Source organism: Gallus gallus, chromosome 4, assembly GCF_016699485.2.
Source record: "Gallus gallus isolate bGalGal1 chromosome 4, bGalGal1.mat.broiler.GRCg7b, whole genome shotgun sequence".
Classification (NCBI taxonomy): Eukaryota; Metazoa; Chordata; class Aves; order Galliformes; family Phasianidae; genus Gallus; species Gallus gallus.
The window spans coordinates 80,067,632-80,084,716 of record NC_052535.1 but is presented as its reverse complement, the minus strand read 5'-3'; the positions used below and the strand labels follow the sequence as shown (position 1 = coordinate 80,084,716).

Genomic DNA, 17,085 nt, shown 5'->3' with positions numbered 1-17,085 from the left:
TGCTTTGCTAAAATCCAAGTAAACATCCATTACCGTTTCCTCGTCCACGCAGTAGGTCATCAGGTCATAGAAGACATCAGGTTAGTCAGACAGGATCTGCTTTTCATAAATGATTAATTAGTTGTGATGAATGCTGAAAAACTCTCCTTGGAAAGGATGTATTCTGATTTTGTTTTCTGTCTGCTGTTATCTTATTAGTCTATCCAAATATCTACTTAAAGTTTTCATTTCATGTGTGGCTGAAAAGCAATAAGAAGGATATTAGTGAATATTGCGGCTTTCCCTAGCTCATCTTTTCTGACTGCTCATGTAGAACTTAGGCTTGTATTTCCTGCAGTCAGAAGGCAAGTAAGGTGGCAGTAGCATGTGTGACAAAAGAAGTGTAATAAGTTTCCATTGGCATGAATCTGCATAGGAGAACCTGTTGTCATCATCACATGCAGTTTCAGGCTGATAATCACCAGGTGGGAACCTCACTAGGAAAAAAAAAAAAAAAAGTTAACATCATAGGAAATCATCAGATGTCTTTAGTCATCACTTATGTCTACATTTAAATAGTTTCAGGCTTTGAACTTCACTTTCTTTTGAGATCTCAGTGATTTCGGTGAGATTTTTCTTTAATGCCATTACTTTGACCTATACCTTTATGTCAATATGCAAGTATAAAATGAAAACGTCATGAAATACCACTAGACAGTATTAGCTGTAGATCAATCATCACTTCCTTAGTTCTCAAGTAACAACAACAACAACAAACCTTGGATCTAATCCCACTTTTTTTTGTCATCATAATGCAGGTAATTCGGTGGTGTCAGCTAAGTTCGTATTGCAGAAGTATCTCATAGTAATCAGCAGCACTTCGGTTTCTTTACTCAGAAGGGCCTCAGAGCTTAACTTGTCTAGAAACTGACACCTTCCACCTCTAGACAGCATGTCTCCTACAGGTCACACATGAAATGGCTCAGGAAAGCAGTATGAGAGCTTCATAGTGGCAGCCTGCCTGACACAATGCTGTGGACAGAAGGATTTTTACACCACTGCTTTTCTAACCTGCCAGCCTACTAAGTGCTTGTGTGATTCTCCTTTCCATTTCTTCTTCACATTCATACATAATTTCTCAAATTTGTATTTGTAAGTAATTAATAGGTTTTGCCTTTGCTCCTAAGGTTATAAAAGATGTGTGCAGCAACTGTACGGGCACGGTGGACTCAGACGGGCCATTGTCTAGTTCTCCAGTACACAAGACAGAGCTGGAAAAGGTAAAGTTACCAAAATGATTAATGCTAACATTCTCACAACTATTATTGAGGTTCTGCTAGGCACTGCATGGCTTAGGGGATGTTCTTCAAACCACGAAGGTTTCATCACTAATTTCTAGAGACATGGTCTGTCCCCCTGGTGGCATCACACTGCAGTCATTATTGTTATGTTGCATTGTACCCAGGAAACTGAGAGCAAAATATCTTCCACAATAGCTCAGATGTTTTCTACGCACAAGCCCAAAGCACCTGTGTTTTCATGCTTGCAAACACCAGCACATCATTAACAAAGTAAATAAAAATACCAACAAATAGTTGCATTCTAAAATGCTCACCTTAAAACAACTTTTCCATGGTTTCTTGTTACAATGTTCTGTACATCTTCCTGCTTCCACCACTCATGAGAAATGTGGTGCCAGCATAATCTTTATCCCACCTCATCCTGTATCCCATACACAGCAATTACAGGATAATTGGTGATAAAAATCTATTTCAAAAGCCCCTATTTTGCAAGTACTGAAAATATTTAAGCACCAGGTAGGAATGCAGTATTTTCTGACAAGTTATAATTGTAAATGCATGTCTGAAGTATTTCTTAAAAAAATCATTTTAAAGTTTGTCTTATCTGATCCACACTCATTGTTTAGTAGATTGTTCGTTGCTTAGCAGATTAATACACAGAGACACTGTACAATCTTGTAATGTATTTAGAACATAAAGTGCAATTATTTTTTCACTTAGAAGGAAAATCTTTTCATGTAGACTTAATTTGTGATTTCTGTGCTATTCTAGATTCTATATGGAACTGTAAAAAATGATTTAAAACTGAACATTCTGCTAACTTCCATTTACCTTCCAAGTGTATCCGTGCTTGAAAATTATTTTATTCATAGCAAGCTTAATTTAAATTGACTGATGAGACTTAATACGGTAAAGGTGACAACATGATATGGCAGGGCAACTGATCTCTTTGTTCCTGCAGAAGTTGTCATCTGAGAGACCGAGCTCAGATGGGGAGGGTGCTGTGGAAAATGGCATCACCACAGTGTGCAACGGAAAAGAACAAGGTATGTCTCAAATACAGAGATGCTTGCTGCAAAGAATATGTGCAAATATGAAGAGAGAGGGAGTAAAATGCATCTGCTTTTTTTTTTTTTTTTTTTTAATAGTAATGCTTTTGACTTATTACTCAATGGGAAAAATCAGTTTTAGTATAAAGAAGCAGAATATAGAAGTTTTGATTTGGCTTTTTGTCTATGCAGAGGTACAGTTTTTTAAGGACAAGAGCGACCACTATAGGCAACTAACAGTTGCTTATGGTAACTCTAACTTTACGGTGGGAATATAAGTAGTGGATGTATAGACTTTAAGCAAAAAAACCCGCTATCCCTGCATATTAGAAGAAGAGGATCATACATACTAAATATATATGAATATGTATCTCAGTTTATATGCATATGTGCCTGCACACATAAAAAAATATGTATTTTGTATGATTATATATATTCATTTACTGCAATGTACATAATCATGCTATATGAGTGGGTTTGTGTGTCTATATTAATGTAATTTTAAATGTGCTGCCTTGGAGCCATGCTTATCTTTTAATCCTTCTTTTCAGAGGCATATCCTAAACTGAGGGCATTTTCCCTGAGTTTATATCTAAAAAACTCAACATCTGTGCTCTCACCTCCACACCCTTTGTTTTCTCCCCCGAACAGAGGAAATTGTGTGATTTCCTTAACATGCTGTGTAGCAGTGGTATCATCTAGATGGCACAAAATTGATGTTTTTCTGCAGCTGTGAAGCTGAAGTGTAACGTGAGCTGCAGGAAACACAATGTGTCAATACTGACTTTGGTGCCAGCCCTGTCTCGCCTTTTCATTCATTCCCACTGTCGTCTTTGTGTGTCATTTTTCCAGCATTTCCTCACCATTCAGATCTCTGACATACCCAATAGAATGGAACAATGTCAGTTTAGCTTCTGGAAACTACAAAGTACATGCTTCTGTTTCACAGCATAACTGCTAAGATTTCAGAAAGCCCAGTGCTCGGGTATTAATCTCTGCAGCCCACTGAGCACCTCTGTCATACACAGTCCAAACCCAGGTGTTGTCCAAGATGTCTCAGAGTGACCAGTGGCTCAGGTGCCCTGCAGGAAGCATGCTGATGGGGCATGTGCTGCTAGGAAGCCAGAACATCTGCATTGGTGTTTGCTGGAAAAAAACCTGTCCACACCCAAAACCCATCTTTTTCCGCTCAGCGCTGCATGTAGCAGGTGGAAGATTTATATGATCTTGGCCACAGATACAATTACTAAATCATTTTCCATGTTTGCTAGCAATTAAGCTAAACATGATAAATTATGCCCTTGTGAGTCCCAAACTGCTACTCTGTTTTCCATGTATTCCTCTTCCCAGTTCATCATTTCAGATAATTATTTTTCATGTGAACATTTTGTTCTTTTTCTCCTTGGTTTACACAAGCCCATAACCACTAAATTTTCTGTTTGGGGAAGTAGCAAAGGGAACTAAGGATGTGAGGGGTAAACTTACAGCAGCTCAATCAGTAATTATCCTACATGTAATTTCCATCAGAATCATAAATCAGGGCAATTACATGAGTAGATTTGCTACCCTGTCAGTTTACAGATTGACTTTTGCTCTGTTGATGGAATCCAAATCGACTGAATGTCATTCCTGAAACAAAGATTCTTTCATTATTTTGTTTTTATTTTGCAAATAAATTGTCTCTTCCTTTTTTATTTTTTTTAATTCTGTTTAAGAAACTTTTTTTCCTTATTTTTCTGCTAGTTAGGATTTTAGTCAGATATTCACTTTTAAAAGTGATATCCACAGTCTTTGCCATGTTACCTTCAGTAGCTCAACATGGCTCAGTGCACAGACTGGATGTTAGCAAGATCTCTCCTTTCAGCAAGCTTTATCTTTTTTATGATCAGTAATCATGATCACAAAAAATGCCAACTTTTAATCATTGAGTGCTTATACTGATTGCACTAATTTAATTCTTACTAGCTAATTTATAAGTTTTGTCTTTCTAAAAGGCCTATTGTGATTAGATTCCTTAACAACAGAGCCATTTTTGCTAGGCAAGCATATAATGTCATTGTTAATTAACTGTTGACTTTTATTAGATAAATGTTTAGAGTGGTGTCTTATCATCTGGCTGGATTTCTATTCTCATGTGTAGTAGCTAAATAGTTCATTCATATTGATAAACTTACACAATGACTGCTTTGGAAAGAGACTTCAAGCTTGATTAGATGAAATTAAGTTAGAAGTTTGATTTTTGCTTTTCTTACTTTCCAAATGCAATGATTTTTATAGCAAAAGGGTGATTTATAGGCATCAGTATTCAGGAGGACATATGTTTATCTCATGGCAGACTGTGACTGTACAAGTGTTTACTTTTTACTTTACATTGTTCGCCAAAGCTACTTTTTTTTATTCAGGTTTTCTCTGTTGACTACATAATTTAAACACACTAAAATGCAAACTTTTGCTTTCTTAATAGTGAAGAGGAAAAAAAGTTCAAAAACAGAAGCCAAGGGCACTGTGACTAAAGTAACAGGGAAAAAAATAACGAAGATCATTGGTTTAGGAAAGAAAAAGCCATCAACAGATGAACAGACCTCGTCAGCTGAAGAAGATGTTCCAACATGTGGTAAATCCTTTTTCTTTTTGGGTCTTCAAGGCAGCTTGTGACTAAAAATTTTAACACTCTAGCCTAGAAAGTCCCATGAATTTGCTTTTACTGCTGTAATTTTTACCTCTGCATCAGAAAGGTGAACTCAGATTGAAAGACTAGGGTAATCAAGAGCTTTTGATTCTAAAAGAGTCTAAAAGAGTTTTTTTTTAAGAGTTTTTTAAAAGAGCCTTTTTAAATAAAAGTGTAGCACAGGCTTTGAAGGAAACAAGAGCTGTTTTCAAACCTATAGGTATAAAATGTGACTATAGGTTGGATTATAAAATAAACTTGAACTTCATATTAGGAAAAGGCTCCTGGGAAGGATTCAAGTCTTTTTGATGAGCTTATATGCAATGGCAATGATGACAGCAACCACCTGGCCTCAGCTGAAGTTATTTGACTTTAATTGTTGGTTCCTCAAATGGTGCCTATTAGGCAAATTTCTAGGAAGCTATTTTAACTGCTAATGTTGATCACTGTTAATGACAGTGGTAGTGCTTTGCAACACCAAGAAAGTACCTAAGAGAAGGCATACTGAAAATGTCTGTTCTGTATCTGAGCTATTAATATTTGCCTGCTATTTAGGACTTTTTGTAATGCATTTAGCCAATGTCCTCATGGCTCTGTATTTTTGAACAATGCGGTGCATTGACATTCTCCTCTTTGCCTTTTGATGCTCCAATATTAAGTAATGCCTGTTTATGTGAACAAGTTTGTTCCCATCCTTCTTCCAATCTTTTTTTTTTTTAAAAAAAAAAAAACATAGCAAGAGAACTGTGAAGCAGTTGCACATGGTTTTGAATTTGGCTTGGAATTTTCCCCTTTAATTGATTAGGAAATCTTGGGAAGCCCAGAAATCTGTGATTAGGCAGCAGCTGGCAGAAATCCTTGGTGCATGAAGTGTAATAGATGCTGGCCCAGTGCGAAAGAAGAAGATTCATGGACCACCAGCGAGAACTTCACAAATTGCAGATGGTTCTCAAGGCCACTTTGGGAATAATTCCCATAAGAAATCTTTGATTAAATAAGTGTGTGCATATGTCTGTATATCAACTAAGTAAAGATGTGATTTATCAAGCAAAGGAACAGCTGGGAAAAGCTGTGTCCAGCCAGATGCATTGTCCAAACCATCTGGCTTCCATAAAACTTCTAACTTCCTGGGTCTCATAGTCCGTTCATTATTCCATGTTATGTGAGATGTTAACCACAGCTGCACAATCTAATTCTGAGTACTTCTACCATTATTTCAGATATGGGCATAAATATAGCCATTACTATTGTCTGCATTTGGCTACACCACTTGCAAATTTTATAGAAAAATTTAAGTGTCTAGGCTTTAGTCATCGCAGGAAGTCTTTGCAGGAGTTTCTGACCACCAGAAGTTTGTCTGAATGCAATGCCCTCTGGGATGTTGCTCCACAGTTGAAGGCTTTTACACTTTAGAATGTTCTGCCTCACATGAACAAAGGGAAAAGCCCAATCACACTGCGGGGGACACCCAGCTAGAGTGGAAACAGAAACAGAAACCCACCTGTGCTCAGAGTCATAGCAAGGCTCTTCTCTCAGCATCACCGGTCTTTGGCCACACGAACTAAGTTGAAGTGCTAATGCCCCAGCTGGAAACATATTCAAGGCATTTTGGTCACATTAAGTCTTGAAGGTTTAAGTAAGGCTATTGTGGAGGAAGAATACAGAGTCCTGCTTATCTAAACAAAATATGAGGACTTAGAAGAATTTTTCTGAGACCTGTGTTAGGAACAGAGGATGGGGAAAAGTAATGTCTGAAAAAAAAACCTCTTCAAAACTAGCCAGCTGGCTTGCACATGAAGGATTTTCCATTTCTAGTGATTCTATTATAATACACAGCTATACAGGTTTTTTTGTTAGAGGAGGAGGGAGGAGAGTTGGAGAGTGTGATCATGACAAGGAGCCAAAGTCACAGAACTGAGCACATCCTCTTTTTTACGGCATCTTCCAAGTTGTGCGCAATTCTGATCTGCTATATCCTGTTGGATCAAGCTTTGACATTGGAATCGTAATGTTGGAAGGGAAATCCAGAAAAAATAATGATAAGTCATAGTTTTAATGAAAACCAAAGAGATAGCTATCCAACATGATTAAGTGCTTAAATGAAAATCAGACCTGAGATAGAGGAAAAAATTTTTACATAGATCCTGGTCTGTGCAAAGTATCATTTCTTCTTGCCCTGTTTGGAAACAGCAGCATACTGAATTCATGTACCTGTAGTGAGGAAGCAAAAGTAAAAAATTGTTGGCATTTTTTGTTGTTGTTGTTGTTTACAAATGGGACAGGATGGAGAAATTGCACATTCATGGTCTTGATTTTAATGTTTAGAATGATTACTGCTATGGGACTAAGGAGCAATAACTCTGCCTATTTAATGACTTTATATGCCTAGATGCTGCCTATATCTGGCATACAGAATGATAAGGAAGGCAGAATTTGTTTAAAATGCTATTTATTCATGAAATTTTGATTTGTTGTAGGGATGGGATTTAGTGGGCGACATTGGTGGTAGGTGGACAGTTGGACTAGGTGATCTTATAAATCTTTTCAAACCTTAATGATACTATGATTCTGTTCTATGACTTTATGATATATTGTTGGGGAAAAGAAGGGAAAAAAAACCCACACGTCTTAAAGTTATGCTAAGTTAGCTAACTTCATATATATTTAACTCTTGAGTTTTTAGTGAATATTAATTTCTGTCAACATGAATGTTGATCCGTTAAATTCTTATTTAAGCATGTTGCATTCTGCTTTCTAAATGAAATCAGAGAAGGTAGCATCAGTGTGTAAACCTAACAGTGCTAATCTGCTCCTCTGGGCAAAGCAGACATTGAGTGGAGGAATCTTTGAAGGTCTATAGGATACTGTGAATGTTACAGAAGTTAAGTCATCACCTAATTACATAACAGGAGTTGTGATTTTCCCAGAAGATTTGGGCAGTCATGGTTATATAGCAGTTTATATGGGGAGCAGTTTTATAGGCAGATGGGTCTTCTATAAGGAGCTATATGAGCACATCAGCTGTGTATTTAGCTTATTAACACTCTCCCTCTCCCATTAATACTGAAGTTTTGGTCATCGGTAAGCTCCAGCTTACCCAGCCACTGCAGTGACTAATACAAAAAGCCATTTTCAGGTGAGCAGGATCACATCTTAACGTGACTTTTTGCTAGGTTATTGGCACAGTGAAATTTTGCATTGAAGAAGTGGGGCAGAATCATTTACTTGTCTTCCTAAAATTCATCTGGTCTTCCTATTGTAAGACAAATAATTTGTTTAAGTGATAGCATTATTTTGAAAATAAGTGGGTTTTTTGTTTGTTTTGTTTGTTTGTTTTTTAAAAAAAAATAGGAGTAAAGCATCTCACATTTCATTTCATTGCAGGATATCTCAATGTGCTCTCAAATAACCGTTGGCGTGAGCGCTGGTGCCGAGTGAAAGACAATAAACTCATTTTCCACAAGGACAGGACAGATCTGAAGACGCACATTGTTTCTATCCCTCTCCGTGGATGTGAAGTCATCCCAGGACTGGATTCAAAGCATCCTCTGACCTTCCGGCTGCTTCGAAATGGGCAGGAGGTTGCTGTGCTTGAGGTGCTGTGGCTCTAAAGGCTCTGACTTACAGAGACAACCACAAGCTAAATTAGGGAAGCACTGTCAAACAATGTGATATTTCCAAAAATCTGTGGAGTAATGTTATTGTAGAGATGGGTAATAAATACTGGAAGGAGAAAGAAAGATAGGAGCTGTAGGCAAAAGAAGTAAGAAGATTTAGGAACAAGTCACATAATGTGCTTCAGAAATGTCTGTAAGATGCTTTCCCTGCACTGACCTTCCTTTGAACTGGTGCTAAATTCTCTGTTCTCCTTTCTAGGCACACTTCTTTATCAGAGATATGGTCCTTTTGGGTAAATAACTTAGCTGTAGTTAAATAATGAATCACTGTTGATGGGAACTCTAGAGCTCTTAGCTGTCATTTGTTTGCTGTATATGATAGCCACTTCTGCTCAGTCTGAATTCCTATGTGTTGTCTTGCATTAAGAGAGACACTGTGCCAGCAACCTAAGTGAGTCTCTTTATACACCTTTGTGTTAGCTGCAAAGTAACTGTGTGCCTGTAGGTGTGGGAACAGAGAAGAGCACAGAACTGTGGTCATTGCAGCCTGGACAGCTGTCAGTCTGACCTGTAGAAGGATCCAGGCTCTGATGGGATCTCATTTCAAGGAGCAGAATTTGACTGAGGATGCTTGGCAAACTGGTGTGGGAAACCCTTCTGGTCTAGAAAATTGCCTTCACTGACTATGCCACTGCAATACAAATTCAAGAGCGAGTTATAACTGAGAAGCCAAAATGAAACTTCAAAAAATTATGTCAGATCTTGTTAAAATTGGATTTTGAAAAGCGGTTGAGGATTTGGCAGGAGATATTTGTCCATTATATTTTGAAAAATGGAAAGCCACTTAAGGCCAAGTATAGTGGAGGTCATGGTAATCTCACATCCTTGCAAGTCCTATTGCATGTGAGCAGTACAGAGTTTGAAAGAAAGCAGCTCAAGAATCTCAGAAAGGCCATAAAAATAAAGATTGAGAAATTTAGAAACCACACACTTTCTTCCCCCGCCCCCCCCTTTTTTTTCACTTATTTATTTTGCTACTGTTTAGATTTGAATTTTTAAAAGTTAGTTTTAAAGTATTTGTTCTTGTGCCACTTAATAAATGGCATCAGGTAGGCATTTGCAAATTGTATCTTTCAAAAAACACGACTAAAGTTTCTTCTGCTAGTTCAGTTTTTTTCACTCTTTTCTACTTGGCAATAACGCTTAATTCTCAGGATTTATCCGAGCTAAAATCTGCCTAGGAAAATAATTTAGTTACAGCTTTCAATTTTCTGAAGTCTAAAATAAACATGACTTGAATCTAAATCCACTAGCCTTACATGATTATTTCTTTTGTGGAGATTGCCCACTTTGCATTACATCATAGCTGATGAGCACGTGGCTTAGTTAAAGTGCAGTCCTTCTAGCAAAGCAGATTTAATGAGAAATCCTGGGTTCTCTGACTTCAGCGGAAAGAAACCAGAGCCTCTTGTATAATATGGTCAGCCAAGAAGAATGCTGCATTTTGAAACAATGCAATGACTACCTCACTGGAGTGGTGGACTAAAGACTTGACATATGGTTTTGCATTCTCCTTACAGGCATCCTCCTCTGAAGACATGGGCAGATGGATAGGGATGTTACTTGCAGAAACGGGATCTTCGACAGACCCCGGAGCTCTGCACTATGACTATATCGATGTGGAAATGACAGCAAGCGTCATCCAGGCTGCAAAACAGACCTTCTGGTGAGAGGCATTCGGCTACGCAGTTGTTTTCAGTACTATGAGAATTTATATCTGCACATTAAGTCTGGTGCCAAGAGAGCTTATCAAATCCCCTCAGCCGCTTTGCCAGATTTTGAAGTCCTGAAGTGTCTCAGCATTGCAGTATGGTAGATGTGTTTAAGATTATCTTGTTGGCATCTTGCTAAAGCTCTGTTAAATGCAGATACCAGCCAACTTTACTCATGTCTTGACTCATTTTTAAGTGAGTCTCCTTATTAACCGCTATTTTTTGCTTGAAGCCTTAGAATTAAGCCTGGAAAAGGACAAATATGCTGAAAAGTAAAATAAATACGTGGGTATGTAGTTTGCAATCATTTACTTATCCACCATATAATATTTGTGTCTTAACAGAACCACTAAAAGTGTGCATCAAATTTAACTGTGAGTCACCTTCTCAGTGTTTCTTTCTCATGTCCTTTTTTGATTAATTAAGAATTACATCAAGCCAGTTCAATTTATTTGTAGCTCGTGATTGTGAAGGTGGAAATTGAGAAGCACTCTCGGGTGCAGCACAGAAATTCTGTTTAAAATGCAAATCGGTCCTTCATCACTGATCCTATGTTAAGAAAAGTAACACGTACTTTGTATATAGAGCAATTTACATGTGGAAATGAATTTTATCACTAAAGCAATCTCCAGTGGGAAGAGACTCTCATTTTTTGTGGGCTTGATGAGACTGTTTAGAAGTGGGAGTGAGGGAATGGCTGGGTCACACTGGATCTCCTGCTGCAGATGTACCTCATGGTTTTCTGGGGTCAGAAGGCAAGTGGCCTGACAAGACAGTTTGGAGAGGTGTCATCCCTCATCTCAGCCAAATGAGACTCCCTACGAATTCAACAGATGTGAAATTTGTGTGACAATACATCAGAGAATCACACTTCATCTGCCTGTCATAAGAAATTAACAGCACCAAAAAAAGAAAAAGAAAAAGCTTCAGAGTTTTCCTAAAGAAAACTCCTTCACTAGCTATTTGTTAAGAGAGTTATAGCAAGAGAGAATGCCCAACTTCATTCAGGGTCTATCTTGAATGTCTTTAGATGGAAATCGGTGACTTCATGTTACTGCAATCCCAGTTCTGTGAAAACCAGATAGTTTTGATAGAATCAAAACGCACTTTGCTTATAGACTTAGGTTAATCTTTGTTTTGAAGTTAATAGGGTTCAAAAAGTTTATCCTGTGTTGACATGTGTTTTTGCTTCAGTCAGCATCTCACAATAACCATATTTAAGGAAGAAACAGAATGGAAACCTTTTGCCCCCAAATACTGCTTGGCTTTCCTTTTCTGAACAAATGTGATATTAATTGGAGCCAAGTGAAAAAACATGCAACTAGACCACATGTTAGAAAGGAATGTCAAACAACTTGCAAAATAACAAAATTCCCCTATTAAAAATTAGTCAAAATTCACTGGGTATCTTTAAAAGTCTGTAAGAGCTTCTCAATAAGCAAGAGTAACCATGTGCTGATGTTCAGCTATTCCTAGAAAAAGAGGGAAAATGACAATGATATTAAAATTTTATTGCCACCCTTTTTAGCATGAATATCTGTATTCCAAATTAACTGTGCTTGTCTTTAAAGCTTTGGTGAACATTCAGTCACTTAAACTTTTCCTGAGACCGATGCTCTGCCAAATAGTTGGTTCTTCATTAATAATCTCGTTAATTTTCTGTATGTGAATCATTAGGCTTCTAGGAAAGACTGAATGAAAATTGTTTCCAAGTAGTTTTCTCCATTGGCTTTCCCATCTAGCAGTTTCAGAATGCAACTAACTTATGTGGATGCGTCTGTAAACTAGTTTAATGAGGCTTAGTGCATGAAGTGTTTACAGATACTTAGATAAAGTTTAGCTTCCTTTGCTGATGGAAACAGTTATGGCAGGTGCATCAGATATTGTTAATGAATATCCCAGTTTTCAGATGTGTATAATATGCATTTTTTTCAATGAAGCTACTTAAATAAGCAGAAACATAATAACAGTTCCACATGTAGTCCTTCAGGCTAACCGGAAACAATTGAGTAATGTTCTTCATTAAGAGAAGCAGTAGACAAATTGATCCCTTTAATAATGTCCAATGAAGTATGAGATAAAACCATTTTTATCATGGCATTTATCTTAGGCTTTTTATTGTTTGTTTGTTTTAAAAAAGAAAAGCTTCTGGCTAGTTGTTATTCCACCCATGCTCTGCCTGTGCATTACTGGGGCTGAGGCAGACCTAAAAGGCTCATACTCAACTGAGCGAGTTCATCCTTCCTTGCAAGCCTGGCTCTCCTGTGGCTCAGGTGAGCCATCGCTGGATCAGGTCTGTCTACCTCGGAATAACTATTTCAATGGACTAGATGTTATTTCAAAGCCAAAAGAAAGCAAATGTTAAAACCACAGAATTCCTGAGCTCTGGCCAGCACTACAGAAGACCCTCTCAGCTTTAGCAGGGCTTTGTCATATTTTATGAATATCAGCACAGAGCCTGAATAGTACCATTGTTTGAGATATAAAGCTTTGTGTTCCCTTTAACGTATACCTGAATCTATAGGAATTATTTGGGATCTCACTCTATACCTCATTTAGTTTCAGAACTTGCTAGGAAAGAAAAGTAACCCTTGAGGTTGTTACAGACTTTGGGCTTCAATCTTCCAGTTTCTGCATTTTTAGATCTTTGCTCTGAACACAAATCCCATTGTAGTCTGATATTAGGCATGTGTTCTTCAGAATTCCATTAAAAGAAGCAACAATATTGGTTCTGAGGAGAGCAAACAAAAGCAAAATTACCTGTCCCTTTTGAAGCTTTCGGAGGGCTCATATCCACTGTGTGAAACAGTGATAATGAGAATAGGGAGTATTTGTATGCACAGTTGCCCAGGTGGAGAGCTAGGAACCATAGTGCCATTGTACAAACTCCACTCAGCCAAAAGTTCTGACGAGCGTGAAAAATCCCCAGAATTTGGGGAAGAAATGATTAGCAAATTTTCATGGATGTGCTGACTTACATTTCATCAGAGTTCCACCTTTTTCTTTATTTCAATTTTTTGCTAGGCTTGATTTTTGCTCCTCCAGATTCCTAGTTTGCACCCCCCTGACCACGTGTGCACTCAGGAACACCTGCTTCTCATGCATGCAGACAACAAGGGAATGTTTATGGGACACTGACAAGTTGGTTTATAACATAGATCAGCAGGTTCCCATGTAAACGTGCCAACGATCAGTTACAGCTGTTGCCATCCTGGCTTTCACACGTCTTATCCTTGCTCTAAGAATACGGTATGGAAACACATGGTGTAATATTGGCTGCTAGCAGCAACATATGAGTAGCAAAAGAAGGAAAGCTGTCCACAGTGTTCCTGCAGAAGACGTGAATATATGTGCTTCCAGGCTACAAAATCTGACACAGGGAACGTACCACAGAATCATCATTTAGACTTGGGTTCAAGTGCTGTTTTTTATTATTTTTATTTTGTTTTATTCAGTTTTATGAACAGGCGAGTTATATCCACAAATCCATACCGGGGAAGCACTGCCAATGGCTATGCATGTCCGAGTGGAATGGCACTTCATTACGATGATGTTCCCTGCATAAATGGATCGGTAAGAATTGAATTTACACAGAACAAATGGTTTGCATGTGTTGAATGCATGGACATCTGAAAATTATATTATCTAAAAAGGCCCACTGGGCAGTTTCCAAATGAAGTCCTATTTTTCAGACTGGGGACTGCAAACTTCCCTCACACCTATAGGGTATTAGGGGTGTGGGACATATTGCTTACATTAGCCTGCACATGAGCCAAGATGCATTAAGAAAGCAGTTGCCTGTTGACAATTTGTTGCCAAGTCCTCGAATATAATACTGACTCAAGGGGATATTTTTCAGATCACACCGAAGCTGGCAAAACTAAGTACTCAGTTACACCAGGTGCATTTTGGTGTCTGTTAAAAAACATACAGAACATTGTTCTGTCCCTGGAGCTCTGTTCCACATGAGAGCAGGTATTGCACATCTCAAAGGAGAATCACAGGGGTCAACTCCATCCACATAATACACAAAGCTGATCACAGTCAGCTGTGGAATAGGTTCTAATGCTTAATGGATATTTACCCTTAGTAAAATGTGATCCTCACAATTTACAGGGCAGATACAGCTCATGGCCGCTTTTAATTTGGGCTGTTTCATAAACGTCCCCACTAAGGCTGAGATCAGAAAAATTCATTGTTTCCAAGTGCTAAGTGAAATGCAAGCAAAGTCCTCCATCATTTCTTAGTAATGTCAGAAAGATGGTAGAGAAAAAAAAAACCTTTTGGGAACTGCACGCAACAGCATGTGGGGCGAGTAGTCTGTGTGTGTAGTTCTTGGATGTGCTTAAGCCTTTGTGTGAGTAGCATACTGCCACAGCCAGGATGGATTAAGGAAGGATATTTGGCAACCAGGCCCATGGTTTCCTTTAAGATTAATTGAATGAATCACTGGGGTATTGTTGTTGAGCTTTCCATTTTTCTGAAGAAAAAAAAAAAAAGAAAAGGAAGTGGCCTGAAGTTATTTTAGATAGTTAGCTCAGAATGATAATCTTCCAGCAAGTAAAGTGTAACACTAGCGTACCAGCAGCTGGTATTCACTGCAAAGACATACAGCCTGAAAAAAAAAAAAAAAAAAAAAAAAAGGCATTATTGCTTCTAACAACTCATGTACCAGATGTAATCCCACAGGTTCATCTGTGCAGTCCATGAGGGTCCCCCTGTTAACACATTCTCCTTGCGCACCCTCAGTGCGGAGCTAACAACTGATGATACAGTCTGTGAGCAGGAAGGGTAATAGGATAGCATCGGCTGGTTCATGCGATGGAAAATGCAAAGGATATGAGCCATGTAATGCAATGCTTCCTTTCCATGCTGTGTCCTCCCCCACCTTTCTGAGTAGTTAGCTTCAAGTGTAAGCAGTGAGCATAAGCTTGCTAAATGTGGAGGGCTTGCTATAGTCAGAAATCTTACTAATGTTTTAATTTCACTCAGGTTCTGCATGGTGTATTGTTTACTAACTGCCAAAGTGTGTGTATTGCAGTGGGAACCAGAAGATGGCTTTCCTTCTTCTCGTAGCAGGAACATGGGAGAAGAAATGCTTTATGATAACGCAGGCCTGTACGATAACTTGCCGTCTCCAAAAATCTTTGCGCGCTATCCGCCAGCTGACAGGAAAACCAATAGGTTATCTACTGACAAACTCTCCTCTAACCATTACAAACACCCTGTCTCATCCAATCTGTCTTCTGCTCAGTCTGTCACTAATACCTCTGCTGTGGGGAGGGGATCTGTCTCACAGGTACTGTACTATTTAATACTTGACAACGTTTTTTTTTTTTTTTTTTTTTGGCTGTTCTGTTTATCTGGTTGTTGTATTAAGGACACTGGGCTGTTTCAGTCAGTCTGAGCACTGAAGTGCTTGCGGTTCAGTCACCAGCCTGCTGTCCATAAAACAGTTTTGCCAAGTGTCACGTGGGCTAGGCTTTCCCCATGAGCTCTTGACGATTTACAGATTGTAGGTAGTACCAAGAAGATAGATGTGGCCTACCATGCTTAACCTGAATGCATATGTAGCTTCCTTCTATCTCCTTGGCATGCAGTTGTGACTTCAAAATTAAAAAGAAAAAGAAGTAGCATTGTAAGTGAAATATGACTTGGTTGTGACAGCAAATTCACATATCTGGAATGATTAAGCTATATATTATATATGCTATGACTATGTATAATGTGAATATATATATATACAAATACTAAATTATATTATACGCACCATATGAAAGTTACTGCCTGTTATTTTCTTTCTGACCTTGGTCTGCTGCATCAGGCTTCTCATTCCACTTTCTTTTCAATCCTCTAAATGTTTTTGAAGGAGATGATGAAGATGCCAGAGCACAGATGTGCTTGGCTAACACATTCTAGGTGGAAGTGTGAGGAATAGGCAGCACAATGTTTCTCATCCTTGGGTTCATGTTTTTTAATAAAATAAAATTTTAGAAGCTTGCAGTAGTAGAGTAGAAAATAATGTATTAACTCGTAACATTTAGAATGTGTAGCAACTGAATCATTTTGAAACAGAAACACATGTACCACATGCTTATAGAGTGTGTTTATATGTATGTATATATATATGTATATATAATTAATAAGAAAGTGTTGAATTTTTGTGTGACAAACCATGTTGGGTCTTTCAGAGGGCAATCAATGTTGAAAAAACTGTGTTCCAGGAATCTTTACTATATGAAATAATTATAAGGTACAACTATTCTGCCTCACAGTGGCTATATAGTGTAGTAAGTGCCTGATGTTTAAATAATTTGGAAACCACGATTCCACTAGAAATGGTGTGTTCATCCCCTCACTATTCTGTGATTCCTGGTGATTTCCCTTCTGGGATCCCACTGACTAGGCTGCTCTCAGGGACCAAATCCCTGGAGAATGCTTTGTCTCTAGCTGGATCAATGGAATCTATTAAGGCTCTCTGAGCAGGCAGCTTTTTGTCAAGATTTGCCCTTGATGAGGGGATGACTGCTATGCCAGTGGCACAGGAGTAGCTGAGGCCCATTTATACTTTTGTTTTTAAACAGTTCAAAGGCAAGAAACCTCCTGCAACTGCTAATGGGATCACTGGAAAAGTGAGAACATTAAATAGCCAACCAAAAAAACCTGAATCAGTGTCATGTGTGAAGCGCACAGCATCCA

At 38.3% G+C, this 17,085-nt stretch overlaps 1 protein-coding gene across 5 annotated transcripts in view; it reads left to right on the top strand.

Annotated features, from left to right (window-relative positions):
- Nucleotides 1–17,085, top strand: part of AFAP1 (actin filament associated protein 1) — a 110,756-nt gene that overhangs the window by 81,763 nt on the left and 11,908 nt on the right. For 3 of the 5 annotated variants that reach the window (XM_046939830.1, XM_046939831.1, NM_204205.2), the window contains exons 7-14: nucleotides 1,167–1,259; nucleotides 2,242–2,326; nucleotides 4,794–4,943; nucleotides 8,382–8,593; nucleotides 10,195–10,340; nucleotides 13,842–13,959; nucleotides 15,428–15,685; nucleotides 16,971–17,085. In XM_046939830.1, the coding sequence (XP_046795786.1) occupies nucleotides 1,167–1,259; nucleotides 2,242–2,326; nucleotides 4,794–4,943; nucleotides 8,382–8,593; nucleotides 10,195–10,340; nucleotides 13,842–13,959; nucleotides 15,428–15,685; nucleotides 16,971–17,085 (1,177 nt within the window). The remainder of the gene's footprint in view (nucleotides 1–1,166; nucleotides 1,260–2,241; nucleotides 2,327–4,793; nucleotides 4,944–8,381; nucleotides 8,594–10,194; nucleotides 10,341–13,841; nucleotides 13,960–15,427; nucleotides 15,686–16,970) is intronic. The other 2 variants (XM_046939832.1, NM_001134648.2) reach the window with 1 other exon arrangement.